The sequence below is a fragment of the Malus sylvestris genome, chromosome 16 (genome assembly GCF_916048215.2).
Source record: "Malus sylvestris chromosome 16, drMalSylv7.2, whole genome shotgun sequence".
In the NCBI taxonomy this organism is placed as follows: Eukaryota; Viridiplantae; Streptophyta; class Magnoliopsida; order Rosales; family Rosaceae; genus Malus; species Malus sylvestris.
Window position 1 is genome coordinate 1861999 of NC_062275.1, and position 20535 is coordinate 1882533.

At 35.6% G+C, this 20535-nt stretch overlaps 1 protein-coding gene and 1 long non-coding RNA gene across 2 annotated transcripts; one reads left to right on the forward strand and one right to left on the reverse strand.

Moving 5' to 3' along the window:
- Nucleotides 1-4265: 4265 nt before the first annotated feature.
- On the forward strand, nt 4266-8344 carry LOC126607399 (homeobox-leucine zipper protein HOX3-like). The gene is made up of 4 exons (XM_050274969.1): nt 4266-4617; nt 5102-5289; nt 5398-5477; nt 7875-8344. Exons 1-4 carry the CDS (start codon nt 4332-4334, stop codon nt 8191-8193), a joined length of 873 nt encoding a protein of 290 aa, XP_050130926.1. The 5' UTR covers nt 4266-4331; the 3' UTR covers nt 8194-8344.
- Nucleotides 8345-14084: 5740 nt separating this feature from the next.
- On the reverse strand, nt 14085-15009 carry LOC126607410 (uncharacterized). Its single transcript, XR_007617592.1, has 2 exons — nt 14777-15009; nt 14085-14248 (listed from the first exon to the last, which is right to left on the reverse strand). It is a non-coding gene; the product is annotated as an uncharacterized LOC126607410 (long non-coding RNA).
- Nucleotides 15010-20535: the final 5526 nt, after the last annotated feature.

Below are 20535 nucleotides of genomic sequence, written 5' to 3' on the forward strand. Positions count from 1 at the left end.
ATATATGTTGTGTAGAATATTCAAGGTCTTTATTTTTTTGGGCCAATGACTCGTAAGTAAAAAGAAAGATGACTATACCGTAGTGCTAATGACATGCTAACGATGGACTTCAAAGAAAAATAGTTTCTCGAAAATGTCAAGGAGTATGCATCGGAATCAAGTCATCAAAATTTTGAGTAGGGAAATGTATAATTCAAAGGAGATATGATTGATTTCCACATTAATCACTGTATATGCTAAATCTCAATTCGGATTCAGTGTCACCAGTATAATTCCTATGGTTTCTATCAAGAACATCATCAATTGATTTTGACCTAATGAATGTGCTATAATAAAGTCTAGATCAGCAATGCGACTGACAATACAACTTTTTGGGACGAATATCATATCGTCACGTTATTAATTTACGTATTATAATATGAATAAACGATATTGATAATATGTTATGGATCAAAAGTGAAATTATAGATTCATGTTTTAACCAGTGGCGAATCTGAAAAATATTATATGGGGAGAAGGGTCAGTAAAAATAGCGTGCGAATTTATTTTGACAAAATAGCATGCAAATTAGCATTTCATGGTAGGTTCAAGGTCATTTTCCACGTCCATCGACATATATCAACAACTTTTGAGCGAGCATGTTAATTTATGTCAACAACTTTTGAGTGAGCATGCCGACATATGCCAACATTGACAAGTAAGCCTATCAACATATACCCATAAAAATGCGTACTAAAGCATGAGGTTAGCAGCTACCTTGTCCAGTGCCCTTAACGACAATTCGTCAAATAGTTAGAAAATAGCTTTCAAATGTATCTTAGATTTTCAAAAGACAGCACCCAATTACAAGTGGATTGATCACTTGACGGTGTAAAGGTTTGTAAATCTTCACAAGTGAGTGTGAAACCACAAGGTTGACAGTGGTGGGCACCTGGGACATGGATCCTCTCCGGCTCCATGCATCCTAATCCTAGGGATTCACCAATTCTATTCATTGAAATTTGATCAAACGACTACAAATATGGGCCACTTTAAAAGTTATAATAATTTTAACCGTTGGATCAAATTTCAATGGTTCGGATTGATGAATTCTTAAGATTAGGATGCATGGATCCGGAGAAGATCCATGTCCGGGCACCTGTTATCCAATGGGATTACGGGGCACGGTAAATGTTTGATGGAATGCCCAATCAGCAACTCACGAGCGGGGACAAGCAGACAAGTGGGTCCAGTACGGTCCCCTACCAATCATTCAAAAGTGGGGTTCACAGCCACCATGTTCCATGACTTGTCTTCTATGTTATGATCGAAGTGGATCCCACATCCCCACGCCTTTGCCAAATATGCAATAATAATTCTCTTTTCTCATCAGAAATATAATAATTTATCCTAAAAAGTTGGGACTTTACGACCGAAAAATCAAATAAATAAAAAGAAAGAAAAATAAATAATCGAATTTGGGACTTGACCCAATGGCTCTTGCTGGGAGTTGAAAATCTGGGCGATGAGGGCATGGGAAGCCCGTTTTGTGTGCACGAATGAGTGCATACGACGAGAAGCGAAACTGAGACCAGTTGATGATGATTTGACAGCCTTGTCACGTTATGATTCCTAATAGTTTTACTAATGAGAAAAACTTAAAACTTTTTGTGTGCCATGTTTCTCCTTATTTAATGCATGACAGAAAGAAAAAACAAAAAATACATACACTTCATTCCATTGCACCAAAGTCACTCTCTAGTTAATGCCAAAGTAATCAATGCAAAAGTAATCAATTGGCTTTTTATCGAATCATATTCATGAGGATGTAGAGAGTTGGTTCATAAAAGAAGTTAAGAAATCTTTCATACGCTAAGACTAAAGCTTGCACCACGTTTGAAGTCCAATTGTCATGCGTTCTCAACTTCTCTCAAGATATGATGTCGAAGTCCAATGTTCAAGAGTCATCACACTTAAGCATTCATGTAAACAACATGATAATTTTACGCCAGTTGTTTGATTTTAATCTATAGAAATGTCGGTGTGTCTCACAAGGTGTTGGGTTTGATTGGTTTGGTATTTGACAAACAAAAAAACACAAATGGCCGGTTGTAATTCTTCACATTCTGTGAAAAAGGGAAGGATCGAGGTGATAAATTATTTGGGACATTGGATATTGATTTTCCTGGTCAAATCTATTGAGTACACATTTCAGTTGTTCTTTTTCCTAAATAAATATTCCATTAACTGTTCCTCAATAATTAGGCTCCTGATTTTTATTTTGATGACCAGTCTTCTGGTGGAATTTGGGAAAAATTAACATGTTTCCAAATTCTAACCATGAATAATTAGTAGAGGAACCTCATGATTTCATATAACATCTTATTAGTAGAAGAACAACGAAACATAATGTTCGCCGTTACTGTGGTGTTTCGATCCAATAACACAACATATCATGTAAATCTCTTTAGACGTGGTATTGCATTATCGAACCGAAACGTCGCTATAACGATAAACTCCTTTCGTATAAGTTCCTTTGGACTTATATTTTATGTTTAGTGTGAGAGAGAGGGGAAGTAAACCCTAGAACAGTTAATTCAAAGTCATTGGTGCAATTACAGAGGCATTTAAAATGAAGAAGGTTGCAGAAAATTAGCAAAGCTCTTGCTTCATAAATGGCTCTGCTCCACAAGACCACACCTCCCCCAGAATTATGTCATTTTCTTCTTAAGCATTAATATTTTGAGTAAACGTTACGACTCCTTTTGTACCCGCAAACCAGATAACTCATGCAGCATTCAATTTTCCCATTACCCAAACACTACGTAACAATACATTGCCATTAATATATATACCCACATATTTTAAATAAAAATTTAAAATTTAAAACAAAAAACATTCTATCTGATGTGTCGCATCCCCATACCATCCCTTTTCCTCTGCATCACTGATCAATCTCTCAATGGCCCTGATTCAATCAATTATCATGAAAGTTGGTAAATAATAATTCCCCTTATATGTATGCTTATCGGTCGGTCCATGAAATCGGTTATTCATTTTCCCTTTAAGAGTAGAGGGGGGACAACAAAAATGTTTTATATTTACATAAAACGAGTATATTGTAAAATTATATAATAACAGGGTTCTAAGCACAATACGGATTATTATATAAAAAAATTATTACAAGCATGATATCACATTATAAATTTAATAAACAATTGATTTATCTGTTTCATGCAAGTCATTCTCGGGCGCGGAGAAATAAGGCTCAATACCCAGGGGTGATTCGGTATGGGATCCCATACCGAAACCCTTGTCCCGATTCCCAAACTGAAATTTTTGGGAATCCCAATTTCAATACCGATCACAAACCAAATTTTCGGGAATCCCAATTTTTGGGAATCTCGAAATAGTTTCAGAATTTCGAGACAAATCGGGAATCCCGAAATGGTTTTGGGCTTTTGGGTTTTGGACTAAAATTTGACATATTATGCTTTTGGGCTCAATTTGCCAATTTGTTTCTACTAATCTGCCAATCAAATGGCAAGGCATGTTTGTACTAATTTGTGCACAAATTTGAGTCCGTGTACACCAGTAAGTAAAAATGGATTTAATAATGGATGGAAGGAAAAAGAAAGTCTGTGTACACCAGTAAGTACAATTGTAGCTTAAAAAATAATACGCCAGCTTAAATTTCTATATAGCACATGAATCTTTCATCTCAATGCATATGTGAACCATCCAGATGAAGAATTATTAAGGAGGGGCAAGGTATCAAATAATCAAATAATCAAATTTATATTCAATGGTTGAGATTAAATCTCAACAGAATCCGACGGCTATTAAAATTCTAAATATATATTTAAAAATTAAACAATATATATATAATTCTTTTTTGGTTCGGTTTGGGAATACCGAAATCCCAAAAACTTGAGATCGATTCCTGTACCGAAATTTTGGGATCGGTTCGGTATTGGGTACCGAAATTTTCGAGAATTTCGGTTTGGAATTTTTTCAGTTTGGTTTCGGGAATTTTTTGGTTCGGTTTGGGATTTTTGGGATTTTTTTTCCAGCCCTATCAATACCCAAGCTCATGGTTCCCAATCATTTCATCAGCTGACCTTTCAACCGACAACCACCCCCTTCTTTTGTAATCGCCTTTAACAGGAAAACTTGCCGGTTATTATACCACACAGGTTTCTCTTCAGTCCTACACGTGTCTTCCATCCCAACGGTCAGAACCTATGACTTGACGACAACAGTCAAGAAAACCCTAACCAATACTCCATACATCCTCGTCCCGTTCATACTTTTATGCTCTTTTTACTCCTTTGCCCTTCCTCCATTTCTATATGTTGTCCTCTCTCCCCACTAGTTATGTGACCTTTACACCTTTTAACTTTTTCTCTCTATTTCATCATATCTGGTTTTGTGGTTTTCATCTGTCTCCTCCTGTTTTTACTTTACCCTTTCCCCCTCTCTCTCCTCCTTTCTTCTTCTTAATTCTTCATCCCACACCTGCAATTCGGGTTTCTATGGCGGTTTTACCGACGGCGATGGCGATGGGATCTTCGAGCTTGGAGTTGACGATATCCGTACCCGGCTTCTCTTCGTACCCGTCTTTTCCTAATTCATCTGGTAAACGAACCCACCAAGCTTTTCCTCCTCCATTTTTCTACACCATATTTTTCATGCATAAAGTATATTAAATCGATTGATGTTTGTGTATTATTTGGAAACCTATTTTTAGCTTTAAGATATCAGATATTCCCAGTATTTTCTTTTGTTTTTTTGTTTATCAAAACTTAATTAACATATGATCGTTTTGTTTTTAGTTGATTTTTAACATATATACGATACGATCTTTTACCCGGATATCTTGCATGTCTTTCTTTTTACCCTTTTCCCCCGAGAAGTCATTCGTATTTATATGGACAATCCCCTAAACCCTAATAAACTCTCTTTGCCATTTCTCACAAAGACAAGTTTGGTGGCCAATATTTGTTTTAAAACTTTTTCTTTGGTACATATATAAATTAATAATAAGTTTGCAAGAAGGTTGTAGCTCGAGCGGTAAAGAATATTTATTCTATGTTTAAATATGGTGAATTGGGTTTTGCAGTGAGAGACTTGGACATAAACCAAGTACCATCACTACAAGGAGATCAAGAAGAGTGGATGACAGCAGACATGGAAGACGAAGAAGAAAGCAGCAACGGATTGGGCCCTCCCCGCAAGAAGCTTCGTCTCACGAAGGAACAATCTCGTCTTCTAGAAGAAAGCTTCAGACAACACCACACCTTAAACCCTGTAAGCTTAATCATAATTAATTATTAGCCTGTTCTTAATTAAATATTAATTAATAGGTTAAGTTGTTCTTGTTCAAAATAATAAATACAGTTTTGGAGTGTTTTGCAGAAGCAGAAAGAGGCGTTGGCGATGCAGTTGAAGCTGAGGCCACGCCAGGTTGAGGTGTGGTTTCAAAATCGTAGGGCCAGGTAAGTGTGTACTCTGATGGCTTTAGCTAGCATATCTAGGTTCATCGATCTCATGGACTTTGAATTCTTTTCTTTGGGTTTGGCCCTTTCCATTAATTATTTTGTTGGTCGTTGGGATTTTTATCTGTCGTCATGTCCTTTTCACAAAATATTTATGCATTTATAATTTCAATCTAATTCTATGTATAGATAATATATCTATGCTTGTATGTGGGCATAATTACCTGTCGAACTCCTCTATATTTATAGGGTTTTGCGACGGTTTTATTTTGTTATATTAGAGATCTTTCGAACTTTAAACTTAGCCTACTTTTAATTCTACTTATTGCCCGGAAGAACATTTATACAAAAGAGTGTGCCTTTTCTTTGTGTAATTTTCCTTTTTAAAGCTAAAAATGTCAGAATATTCTTTTCTTTTATTCCTTGCAAGAAATGATAGAATTTTTTTCCTTTTTAGGCAAAAACTTGTTAAGATTAATCATAGAATAATGCATATATATATACACACACACACACACATAATTATAGTAAGTAATGTTGGCAGTTACGATTAGGTGGGTAAAGTAGACAGTCAAATTTATGAAGAATTTGAAGGAAGATAATCATAGTGGTGCTCCAAAAGAATGAAACATAATGATGATATAGAAAATAGCTAGGAGTGAGCATTGATGAATAAGAGGATGTTTTTGTTTTTGGTGTTTTATAGCCTCGTGTGCTCTTCAGTTTCATCACTCTAATAAGTGCTTTTTTGACTCACTCACTCACTCAATCTAGCTGGTGGTCTTTACTCTTTGGACTTGTTGCCATGCCATCCACATGTATTTATGATTTCATCTATGTCATCCACCATGCACATTTAATTCTTCAGTATTTGGAACGGGGTTTTCAACTTATTAGTTAAGAGTATTTATTCTTGCACTTTCACTGTTGGGTTCGATTCCTCATCCTCAAAAATTGCTCTGGCATCCCAAAGTTATGCGATGATTCCTCCTCCCCACTTATGTTCGTGTGTATATATATACATATACAGTGGTGGAGCCAAAATTTTAATTAGTCTAAAAAGGGTTCAAATGTCTCAATCCAAAGTGCTCTCTTGATCTTACAAAAATGAATCTGCTATGTTGTGAGCAACCAACCAACATTGTTTGCATCTGGTATGGTGGCTTCCACATCATCATCTTCCTTAAACCCAAGGGCGGAGCCAAGATTCTTTACTTGGGTAGGCTAGCTGAAATTAGTACAATAAAATCAGATGTTATTTTTTTTGCTTATATAAAATTATATAATAACCAGTATAAAAGGTACATTCAAAGGTTACATTCATTGGAAAATTGCAACATAAGTAAGGAATTGCGAAGATAGAGATTTAATTGTTGATTTAAAAATTTATTTTTCTTTTCTTGAGTAAGAAGCACAGAGGCTAAATTGCATAGGGTAAATGATATTTTTCTTTAACAAATAAGATAAAAGGGGGATGGGAGATCGAATTAATTTAGAATTTTTAGCATAAAACCTATAATTTACTACCTATCCTCTACTAAATATACAATAAACAATAACCTGTATTGAAATTAAGTGGGCTATAAGCATGAGTTTACAAAAGAATAGTGTTGTCCACACACCCGTTTTTACCTCCAACACACCCTTATTATTTTTTTGCGATTGATCATCTTCAATTTATTCGATCCGATAACAGAAAATTGAGAGAGATATGTGAGAAATAAAAATGAGTACATGGATAACACTATCCTTATAGGAAACCTCCTTGGGCTACAGCCCACCTTAGCCTTGTGGGTGGCTCTGCTATTGCTTAAACCTAAGGCCCAAAACTCTCTAACTTTCTTCCTCTCTCCCTCCACTGATCCCCGAACCAAAGTCCTCCTGCAATGGATTGCCTGAATTCCATAGAAATCACCAACCTCAAGTCAAAACTGATGAAAGAAATTAATGTAAAAACATCATATTGGGGCTCTGAGCCTATGAAAAATCTTGAAAATAAAAAAAATGTCAGGATGGACCTGAGATCATCCTAGGACCATCCTAGTCTCTTCATAGCTGCGCTTATGTACATATATAAAGATATTTGAGGAATCGCTCAACTTAGGTTCATTGTGCTTATACATATACACACATGCATACATAAACACGTACGTTTTTCTGCCCTTTTTTTTTTTTTTTTTTTAATGTGGTGTGATCGTGTGAGTGTTTTGGTAAGCACATCGAATGCACATATGTTATGTTTGAATAATGCTCGGTGCATTTAATGTATTAATTTCTCGCATGCTGTGTTTTACTTACGCGTGCATGTAATTTTCCATTTTTTTTATTTTAAAACAAAATATATAAAAATGATATTTTAATTAATTAATTAATTAACGTGAATGGTGGCTTTTGTAGGAGCAAGCTGAAGCAAACAGAGATGGAATGCGAGTATCTGAAGAGATGGTTCGGATCGCTGACTGAACAGAACCGGCGGCTGCAAAGGGAGGTGAAGGAGCTGAGGGCAATGAAAGTCGGCCCGCCCACCGTGCTTTACCCCCACAGTTGCGACCCTCTTCCGGCATCCACACTCACCATGTGCCCTCGTTGCGAGCGAGTCACCACCACCACCACCACTCTCGACAGAGACACGGTCAGCGGGCCCACCAAAACGAATAATATGTCGGCCGCCGCGGCCACCACCTTGTCCTCTAAAGTGGCGACGCCCGCCCTCTAAATGCTGCTGCGTGCACTTAATCTTAACTAGTTTGTAATTTGACCTACTTGATCATGCATGGATCGCCATCGATAATTCGAAATCAAAGGAATGAATAGTGAAAAGAAATTAAGATTAAAGAATGTTAATGTTAATTAACGAATTGTTTAAATATGGGACGTGTTTGGGTTGGGACACAGAACACTGACTTGGTTTGGGAATCTGCATAAATTTTTCGGATGTTTTGCTCTGTTTGCCGCTTTTGCGGAGCAATGATTTGAAACCACGGACAAGGAACCCGATTTTCAAAAATGTTACAATCTTTAAGCAGACAAGTCAAATTTAACGACGACAAAATCATTTTTATTATTTTGTTTGTTCATGCAACGGGGTGGGAAAATAATTTATTCTGAACTCGTTATTTTTTGGAATTTAAAATTAAAACTTCTTATTTACCAAAAAGAATATCGCTATATTATAGTTCTAAATGACACAAACTCACATCATTCTTAAAATATTAAACTCCTCATAATAATTTTCTTATAGGAATTAAATCGATTAAAAAAGGACAGAATTATCAATTATATGTAAATCATTGTTGTTGTGGCTTTTTCTTGTGATTGTTTTATTTATTATGGAAGAAGGAGAAAGAAACGAAAATGTAATATGAGTTCAGCAACTTAGTACTACGGTTTAGTGTTCTCTTCACTTGTAAGTAAAATGTATTTGATTTGATTTTCGCTAAAGGCGAATTTGAACCACATTACTATGGTTAGCCCATTGTGAGACTCGTCCACTTCTCTAATTTTTTAGTGTAAATAATATCGTTTGTTAATATATATATATAAAATGGGTTCCGTCCAAAACAACGGGTTCAAAGTTAGTTTATATGCCAACGAAATAGGCCCAACATTTGGTTTCAAGGCCCACAGTTTTGGGCTTTAGTTGTAACAGCTGGGGGGATCAATGGGCGAACCTATAATGCCAGACAAACCCTGATGGAATTGGACCACGTCGGTGCAAAAACAGCTAAGCTAGGAAATCTGGAACGGTTTCCTCCTTGAGAAAATCTGGGGAAACAGTCCTGTTTGATCCTGTCTGAGACAGGGACCATACGCTCCAACTGGTTTAATGTTGTTTCTGTAGGAGCAGAATTGTACTAACACAAAAGAAAAAAAAAAAGATACAGAATATAGAACCAAACGATGACCTAGGAAAGATTTGCTGACCAGAACTACACATAAGGGGTCAGTTTAAGTTCAAATCTCGTTGATGGCGAGTTTGAACCAATTCATTTACCCACTTCGTAGTGTAAATAATTTCGTTGTGTTTAAAAAAGAAGTTGGTTTATGGTACGTTTAGAGGAATCGGGATCCTCTTCAAGTCTCCATGTTCGGAGCCCACAGACCCAAAAATCTAGGTTGTTCAAACTGGGGCTATACAATTCTAAGAGAGTGGTCAGAATATCTAAATCCGTAGACTCTGAACACATAGATTTGGGGAGGATTTAGAGGTTTATACATAAGACTTAAACCTTAATAAGTCCAAGCATATAAGAGAAACATGGCAATATGGGGGTTGATGAGTCCCATCCTGTCCTTTAAATTGGGATTATGTGGGGCAAAGTTTAATATCCTCAAAGCATTTGATTGTCTTATAAGTACTTTAAAGTTTCAAATCATGATTCATGAATTGATGATCACTTCATAGCTAGGGCACGTAATATAACCTCCCCTCCCCTCCCAACCCAACATTTCGAATATGTTCACCTATGCTGCCAAACCATGCAATACCACATGGGCCACACAATGGATACGTAGATCCTTATTCCAAAATCCAAATGGACGGTCGTGGATTCATCTGCCATGACAAGCTATCAAAAAAAGTTTAATCACAAAGTTCATTTCCAATACATAATCTGTCAAAACACACACTCAACATGTCTCCAATTCCCATTTAATATGCTCCCCCGTATTTAAACCTTTTTCCTAACACAACCAGGGAAATTCCAAAGAGAGGAGTCTATTTATCGCTGTATTTTGGAAATTTGTGCTTCTTGGGGAAGGATTTAGGGTACAACAACAATTGCTTTATTCTATTAAATAGGGTCAGTTATATGATCATAAAATGTCATTGCACTCGGTTTTATACTAAGTCTTTCGTTAGCTCTATATACTCATTGTCTTTTCTTACAGTCTCTTTCCCAGTCTTTTTTTGTTCTTCTCTACCTCTTTTGTTTTGAGCTTCTGTCTTATAATTGCATCTTCTAATGGGAGCATTTATAGGTCTTCTGTTTACATGTACAAATCACCTTGACCGAATTTCTTTCATCTTATTTTCAATTGCGGCCGTTCTATTTTCGAAGGGATTTAGGATAATAATAATATATATGCGAAAGGGCATTTGCAGAAGGAAATGGCAGAGAGGAATGTGAGTGTGTGTCACACCAACTGATCAGAAAGAATGTTGCTTTCACATGGTTGGCTTTGGATCCAATAGACTAGAACCTAACAAAACGACCCCACAAGCACGAAATCTACTTGGTTTGGCTCACAGTTTAATTGTTCTTCATAACATCTATGTTTAATTATTATAACTAACTTAATTAGCCTTATCTTTATCTTGATCACAGCCCAAGATTTGAGTCAACCTTGTAGTCACGTGTTGGAACGGATAATTGTGGTTTAACAATCCATTAATTAAAATGCATGGAGGGGTTGTTACAATATTATACAGTAATGTAGTATTCTAATTAGATACATTTGGATTTGGAGCTAATTTGAAGTTTTATTATATGTAAATAAAGATTACAATCAATTTATGATCATCCAATTAAGGGTGGGATTGTGAAAAACAAAATGCAAGTTGAGCTTTTTAGTTCTTTTTTGGTATGTGCATTACTGATTGGGAATGTGGCATAAGCTTAATAGTGGCAGCAATTGCTTGGAAACCCAAAAAATTGGGCGAATCAATGTTGACCTAATTTGGTACGAAGAAGTATATTATGAATGCCCAATAAAAAGCAGAAGAATTCCTTAACGGGTAGGTTGCTTGCCACACAACACAAGCATAGTTAGAGAAGGAAAATGCACTGAAGATTAATAGGAGAAATTTTTCACCGAGAACACGCGTGGTACACCAAATGTCATATATAATACAATTGGTTGGACATTTGAAAAAAAAAAATTGAACTAATTATATTATGACACTTGATGTGCGAGACTATAATTCATTAGGTTTAGTTTAGTTTTTATTTTTATTTTATTTTATTAAGGCTAAGAAAACCTCAATTAGGTTTTCGTAGTTAAGGTAATTTTGAGCAAGATCTTAATTCGATACTGCAAATCTGCTGTCTCAAACCCTACCATATAAGTTAATTGTTTTGGAAAGCCTAAACAACGACCTCCACAAGTCATGTTCCTAGATTCATGATTAAGGGGATGTATTCGATTGATATTTTGAAGGGTTCTAATTCTTTTAATGAATATAAGGGTATTCAATCATAATTATAAGTGATTTTTTTAAGATTCAAGTGTATTCAATCAGGATTTTGAGATAGTTTATTAAAATCTTTATAAATTTGGGTATATTCAATTATGATTTTAAAGAAGTTTATAACATACCATGTATATTCTGTTGGTACCACATATATTGGGCCTCAGACATTGACACATTGGGCCTCATTACCCAGCCCATAATTATGTAAAAGGAGGAGCCCCTTATTCTATAAAATGGCACTCCTCCCCCTTCACAAAGGGGACTCTGTGAACCCAACATAGGGCAATACCCTCACAAACTCAACAACACACTCTTTCTCTGGGGGACTCCTCCTCACCCTTGTAATCCATACATACAGTCAGAGAAATACAATCAGTGTGGACGTAGCCCAAACATTGGGGTGAACCACGATACATCTTGTGTTATTTACATTTTTTGCAGATTCACGGTCGGATTTACGTTGTTCCAAGACCTTCGGTTTTGTGCATCAACATATTCAATTATAAATTGATTTTAAAGAATTTGAACAAGTTGAAGAATTAGAGGGAATTAGAGAGATTTCATAGTGTATTCTAAGCATCCACAAATCTCATCTCACCTCATGAGATTTCGAGGGAATTGAATCCAAATTTTATATGGAGTCTATAAATCAATTAAATTCCGTAAAAATCTATGAATTTATAAATCCATTAAAATCTCTCAAATTTCCGATTGAATATACCCCTCTAAGTTGTGTCATGCAAGCTTCTTTTTAAGTACGAGATCACTCTAGTGGGGTTTAAAATCTGCACCCTTCAGGGTTAGAAAGTGAAGAAGTATTAGAAAAAGGAGTGTAATTACATCATCCATTTGGGTCAAATGATGCAGGCTATATGATCAAACTTTATACTAAATTATGACTTTCAGACCACAACTTAAAGATAGTTCGAGAACATATATAATCATGATGAACTTTTTAGATGTACTCTTAAAAGAGATTTACCTCCATTGTATACACAACTGTATCATCAATCTAAACTAATAATGAAGTGTCATGAAAATTTATTTTTAAATAAAATGACGTTATTAGTTTATGATACTATTACAACGACGTAATTTGTGTAGGTAAGTCCTTCTAGTTGAATATCAGAGTGCGGAACAAACAAGACTACAAAATAATAGGAATTTTATTGAACAAATTGAGAATGCCGAGACGGCTACAAAAACCCTAGAGACTACATTGTGAATGACTTATTCTCTAACTAAATTACAAGCTCTATTTATAGAGCAATAAACCAAAGAAACCCTAATGCGTATATGCCAAAAATACCCTACTACAAAATCAAATCAAATCTCTAATTAATTTCCTAAATAAACCTAATAAATTCCAACACCCCCCGTCAAACTCATGGCGGTACACGACATGAGTTTGCCAACAAGCAGATGTGGATGCAAGCCTCCAAATTCCGATGCCGATGCCGATGCCAATTTCAATACGAAATTCCATCGGTACAAGTGCAAGATTCCAATGCCAGTGCAAGATTTCCATGCCAGTGCAAGATTCCAATGCCAGTACTAGTGCAAATGTCGATGCCGATGCCTAACAAACAAACAAACAAAAAATCCAACCAAATATTTTTTTTCTTCCTTCTTTCTTCCTTTTTTTCCTTCTGTGCGATTCCTTCCTTCTTTCTTTTTTACCTTCTGTGCGAACCAACGTGCGACCCAACATCACCAACCTCCTTCCTTTTTTTTTTTTTTTTTTTTTCGCGAGGGTACGGTTGTGGACGGATCCAGATGCAGGGTGGGGCTGGGGAATGCAGAAATCCTAGTGCGATGGATTCACCAAATTCCTTTTTTCAAAAAACAGAATTTTTTTCCCTTTCTTGAAAACTACCAAGGACAAACTGAAAACCAAACCAGAAAACGTAAAAAATCTACGGACAAGACTAACACAATTTGACGGTCAATATCGAAATCCAAAGACAAAGAACATAAACAGAAATCCAAAGACAAAACGAACAAAAACAGAGTGACCAAGAACAAAGGACACAGACCAAAGCGGAAGCGAAAGCCTAAACGAGACCCAAACTAAACCAAAAAACAAAAAGAAAAAAAGGAAGGAGGTTGGTGATGTTGGGTGGCACGTTGGTTCGCACAGAAGGTATAAAAAAAAAGGAAGGAATCACACAGAAGGAAAAAAAGGAAGAAAGAAGGAAGAAAAAAAATATTTGGTTGGATTTTTTGTTTGTTTGTTAGGCATCGGCATCGACATTTGCACTGGTACTGGCATTGGAATCTTGCACTGGCATGGAAATCTTCCACTGGCATTGGAATCTTGCACTTGCACCGATGGAATTTCGTATTGAAATTGACATCGGAAATCGGCACCGATGGAATATCAGAGTGCGCATACCACAATGAACGAACAAGACTAACAAAATAAGAAATATTATTGATCAAACAAGAATGCCGGAACGGCTACAAAACCCTAGGAGAATACATTGTGAATAACTTATTTTCTAATGAATAACAAAGCACCATATTTATAATAAACTAATCCTAATCTCTAACAAAACCTAATTCTAACGGGCTAAGCCTATAAAACCAAATATTCAAATAAACCACAATACTAATATTTTCCAACACCCCCCGTCAAACTCATGGCGGTACACGACATGGGTTTGTCAAAGTAGATGTGGATGTAAAACTCCAAATTCCTGTGCCAATGCCGATGCCAATACCAATGCCGATGTCGATGCCGATACTGATGCCAATGTCGATGCCAATACCGATGCCAACTTCTGAACAAACAAACAAAAAATCCAACCAAATATTTTTTTTCTTCCTTCTTCTTCCTTTCCGTGGTTCCTCTTTTTTTTTTTTTTCTTCTTTTTCTTCTTTTCTCCTTCGTCCCTTTTTTTTTATTTGTTGGGGGATCTTCTCCTCTGCAAGCAAAACTTTTTTTTTTTCCTTTCATTTTTCTTTTCCTTGCAAACAATCAATACCAACTAACAAATCTAAAACTAATGACGACAAAGGCAAACAAATTGATACCAATGAGAACGGGTTGAACCCTAAGGATCGAACTCGCTCTGATACCAAGTTGAATATCAGAGTGCGGAACAAACAAGACTACAAAATAATAGGAATTTTATTGAACAAATTGAGAATGCCGAGACGGCTACAAAAACCCTAGAGACTACATAGTGAATGACTTATTCTCTAACTAAATTACAAGCTCTATTTATAGAGCAATAAACCAAAGAAACCCTAATGCGTATATGCCAAAAATACCCTACTACAAAATCAAATCAAATCTCTAATTAATTTCCTAAATAAACCTAATAAATTCCAACACTTCTCGCATAGAAGAGCATGCATATTGTATTTTGCTGGCATGTTGGCAACAGGAAAGGGAAGATGATGAGGTTGAGCCTCCAGCAGCATGGGTTATGGGGGAGGTCCAATGGCCCGACAGGCGATTCACACGTTTTCCTAACTGCACAAAAGGAGAGAGCCACTTCGAACCATTCAGCTTTTAGACCCCTGCAAAAGATGATATTGCCTTTCTCTTTGGCACCCTTCACATCTCAATCATCTCCTCTTTAACCCTAATAATTATATATAGCTTTACGACTTTGCATTACATCTTTTATGGAAAGTTCATATATGTTGATCTTTGATTCCTCATATTTGGACACTTAAAACTAACACACTCTCTAATACTATAACAGTGGTAGCACTCACCTATATTAAAGAGTGTGACAACAAGTGTGTCAAAAATAATTTTATTGTTTAATTAAAAAGTGATGCTATTTGAACACAAAACTGAAACACTTATTAAAATGCTCTCAAATAAAAGTGAGAGACCCACATAAAATGGTATAACTCAACTATATTAGAAATTGTTAGTTTTGTGTGCAAATAACTTTATTGTTAATTAAATACTCATATTATCTTTTTTTTTTTAACAAACGATTTTATCTACACTAAGGAGAGGGGGTGGACTTAGCCTTACAGTGGGCTATCAACAATGTGGTTCAAACTCGCATTTGGCAAGAATCGAACTTAAGTTAAGACCTCTCACTTACAAGTGAAAAAAATACCACTAGACCGTAGTACTAAGTGGCAATACTCATATTATCTTAATTGTTGAATTGAGTTTTCCTCCATATGATAGTGAAAGATTAGTAGTGTTTAAAAAATTAAAAGTGTCACCAAATTAAGGAAGCTGTTTGAGGGAATATGTCATAAAAATGGAGAATATTCAAAGGGAATACGATCTTATACGAAGATTTATTATCTTTTTGCAACTAAAAAAATTCTTATATGGCTGCCAAATTAAAGCACACTATATACTATTTAGTTAATTAGCATGATATGACCCTGTGAAGCATTAATGTATATAAGCAAGGCCGGCTTGGAGATTTTAGGGACTTTGTGCGGAATATATAGTAAATGGACCTTAATTTGTATAAAAACTCATGCTATACAGCTAATTTATATGTCTATGTATTAATAAGGGATCTAAGTAGTGTATTTACTTCTGACTTATCATTGAAATCAACAAACATCATGAAAAATAAAATAAAAACACAATTAATAGCAAAGCCGGCAGAATCCAAACTAAAAACATAAAAATGATTCTTCTTATGCATGTGGAGGCCCTATTTCTTTTATTCACATGAAGAACCTGGAAAATTTCTGAAAAATGACATCATCTTTTAGGAGTCCTTTAGCAGGGTTGGGAACCCGGTGCAAGAACACCGATTGCACATGCCCAAAACCGCCACTGTAGATGAGGTCTTATTCGCATTGACGTGTTAATATATGCTGCTTCCAAAATAATTAATTAGTCAGTCTAGGGTTTGCGTAGAACAAAACCTTTACGTCACTTTACCATCGAAAATACTTTGATTTTCAGTTTTGTCATTAATTAGCTAATCAATCAATTAAAAATGATGATGAATAAATTAACCAATTGCCAAAATATTCGATTAATTGAGTTTAAGTTAATGGCGATATAAGAGCGAGAAATTAAGGAAAGAAAGAGAGGTTGATCAGCTAATGATTTGGATGATCATATACATGTAGATTACAGAGAAGGGAATAAACGGTGGTGGGAAGTTCATGAGTTATAACATAAAATCTTGAAGAACTCTATCTCTTTCATCATAAAATGGGTTGGTCTGGTTGGACCCAAGAACAAATATTTTGCTCAAACAATAATGTTTAATAGGGAAGGTATTGCCTGCTAGCCTACTCACAGCAGTCCATATTTTGAGAACCGAAAAGACTAACAAAGCATTTCAGCATCTCTTTGGCCACCATCAACACTAAGGATCGAATCCAAAACATGCCTTGTTACGGGATCGAACCCACTGGGCCACCCCGTAGTGATTTGCCTACCCATCATATGTTGGAGTTTTATAAAAATAAAAAAATAGTAAGCTAGGTAGCAATACCGATGTGACTCTCAACATATGTATTCACTCGTATAGTTTGGCATGTATAGGGTTTTTATCTAAAATAAGGCTTCAACATATTAGGAACAAAACTATTTAGTATAAACTATGTTTAGTTCCACCAATTTTCAAATATAAAACTTTCTACATTTTTCAACACAAGCACGTGATGAAAGAAAAAGAGATGTACCTTGATTACAAGTAAGAAGCTCTTGCTAAGTGGAAGAGCATGATTGGATGGACCAAATGAATGAGGATATATACATGCAACTTAATTGAAATTCGTTGGGTAAATGTTTTAGGATGTGATGGTCAAAATGTGATGAACAATCAGTTTTTGATTGAATTGCGAAGTCTTTGCCAAAGTTCAGTGATTCTGTGATTGATTCTTACTCTTTTGTTTGAAACCGACCAGATTTTGCCACCTTTAACGGCAATCCACAAGTTTGGTATCTTACTATTGCCCAGTTCATAAGGTAAACCTGCTGGGGTAGACTTTGGATCAACACCAAGGAATATTCTTTTACTTATCTTGAGACATCGTCCCTCTACATCTCAGTTTCATGCAAGTCATTTTCATAAAATTGGATGAACCTTTTGAATTCACAACACCTTTCTCTAACTTTGAAAGACAAGTGTAACTAGAACCAGGAACAAAGAAACCAGAAAGTCGATTGATATGGAAAGAAGATAGAAGACTGCCCACGTCATTGAAGAACCGTACCACACGAATGAGGCCACGTGTGTGAACCCATGTTTTTTTTTTGGTCAAAAGATAAATTTTATTAAATTCTAATAGAAACATTCACATCTTCTGCAAGAATATTGAAAAGACATTCATGACCATAAGCATCCTATAGGAACGAACCACAACGCGAGGTTGCAACTCCGTTGAACATACATAAACTTCACCTCCCTAATCTGAGACGCCAAATTCTGAATATAAAAAATGAAGCATTTCAAATTTGCATCAATTGTGCATTCCCCATTTATCATGTTGATAAGAGATAGAGCATCATACTCTATCTCTACCATCTCATAATGCATGTCCCTACACATCACCAAAGCTGCACGAATTGCAGCCGCTTCCACCATAGCTGCACCATTGAAAAACTCACCTCCCACCCCACCAGCCATCTGCAAAAGTCCCGCAAATCTCGCACCACCCACCCATAGCCACCTAACATTGATTTCCCACGCCATGCCCCATCACAGTTAATTTTCAAAGTCCCAAAACTAGGACGTTTGCATCGAACTTGTTGCCCGGCAAAAACCGACGTTGAAGGTTTCCCGCAGTGCTCCTTCTCCCTTGTCTTTTCCTGCATGTAGCGAACCCATGTTGGGTTAAGCTAAAGATATCAGTTGGTCAATTCCAAACCCACCCTTCACACTCTCCTGTCCCGCCTCCCGCCGGCCCCAATGCCCTTGGAACCACGTACCCAACTACAAACATATATTTCACGATCACCTCTCTCCCTCCTCCGACGTACAGAATTCCACACCCGCCCGTGTGCATCCCTTGCCTGTCTATGTTGTTTGGAAAATATAGAGTACTTTAAAAGGGTTTTCTTCTTTTAAATTAGCATAGACGACTTACAAGAATTTCAAAACAAAAATAATAATCTCATCATAAAGTTAATGTACGTTTAAGATAGCGAAAGCTTTGAAATCACTTGCACGTTGGAAGTCAAAAGATGCTCCTACATACAACAACGACGTTGTTTTATTTCACTAAGTGAGGTCAGTCGTATAAATTATAAAACGCTACTGCACTCAATTTTGCGTCAAGTATTTCGTTAGCTCCAAGTACTCAATGTTTTTTTTAAAGTATTTTTTCAAATTTTCCTAGGTCTTCATCGATCTACCCTTTTTGCACTGAGCATCTGTCTCATAAGCGCATTTTCTAACCAAAGCATTTATAGATCTTCGTTTCACATGTTCAAACCACCTTAACCAATTTTTTTTTCATTACCTTCAATTGCAACCACTCCTAATATGCCTTGGATATCCTCTTTAATCTTGTCATTTCTCGTGTACCCACACATCTAACAAAACATTCTCATATTCTCTACACTCATTTTTTGCATGTGTTGATGCTTGGTAGTTGGTACCCCCAAAATATATTTATATATATTGAAAATAAACAGACAAAAAAATTGGTATAAAATATAAAATTTTGCGGACATGGTCGAGCAAAACTGCTAATTTAAACACAAACAAACTTGCCCTCGATTAATATCATTTGTTATTCACACTTTTATTTTAAGAAGCATAATACTAGTATTGATTCTAGAAGACTTACAATTTTCAAGTAATATAATAATGATTCATTTGTTCTTCACATTTTATATACGACATTATTTGTTGTGTACCCCAATCTTACACTTTAACCATCCATTTAAATAATTATCTATTTAAGTACTATAAAAAAAATAACAAAATTCGAACAAAAATATAAAGAGAAAACACATTGTCTTAAGCAACTAAATTACGTATATGTGTACATATTTCATGTTTCTGGTGGTACAGTAGAGCATTAGTTTATCCCCTCCACATCAATGTTCCACCCTCTACCCTCTGGTGGTCCTTACTCTCTTTACAATATTTAAACTGTCTTAATCAATTTATTATTATAACTAAAAATTTATAAAAAGAAATTGGCATATATACGTGCACCCGTGTGTGTATATATATATATATATATTTTTTTTTAAATTGATATTATTATTTTTTATTAGCAAGCGAAATTATTAGTTGTTATGTAAAAGACATTAGTTTTTCTTAGAATGAGAGTTTTAACGAAACACTCATAGTACTGTTCATTTTAACGAAAAATGATAATTTTACTTTAAAAAGTCACTCATTGTACTATTCACTTACAACACATTTTTGTCATTTTGATTAAAACTCAAAGTTTTCAAGCAATTTTCATTAGTTTTCCTTAGAATTAAACCTATACTAGAATGCATAATCATCATTACTTTCTATTATTGTCCTAAAATGTCATATGCGTCCATATATCTTGACTTTAGAGTAAGATTTTCTCATCTCCTATTTCTCTCTCCTTGTCTCACACTTTCTTTTTTGTCTTATTTCTCAATAAGAAAATCAATATAAGATGCTTACGTAACTTTTTTTTTTTGACAAGTACGATATTCATTAGGACAGAACAAAATTCGTACAAACCGAAGATAGTGTGCTAAATGGGCCTCGATAAAAATCTTGCCGGGGATTTTAACCCGGTCTAAGGAAAAGAGTGTCCTGCACAACGAAAGAGCTATCCTCTTACGTAACTTAATCGTACTATTTAAATAGAATAAGAAGAAATAAGAGAGATTAGGAGAAGATAATCCTACTCCTCGACTATCATTATCTACTCTGTTATCTCTGTCGCCCTATATATAATATTCCCTCCAAA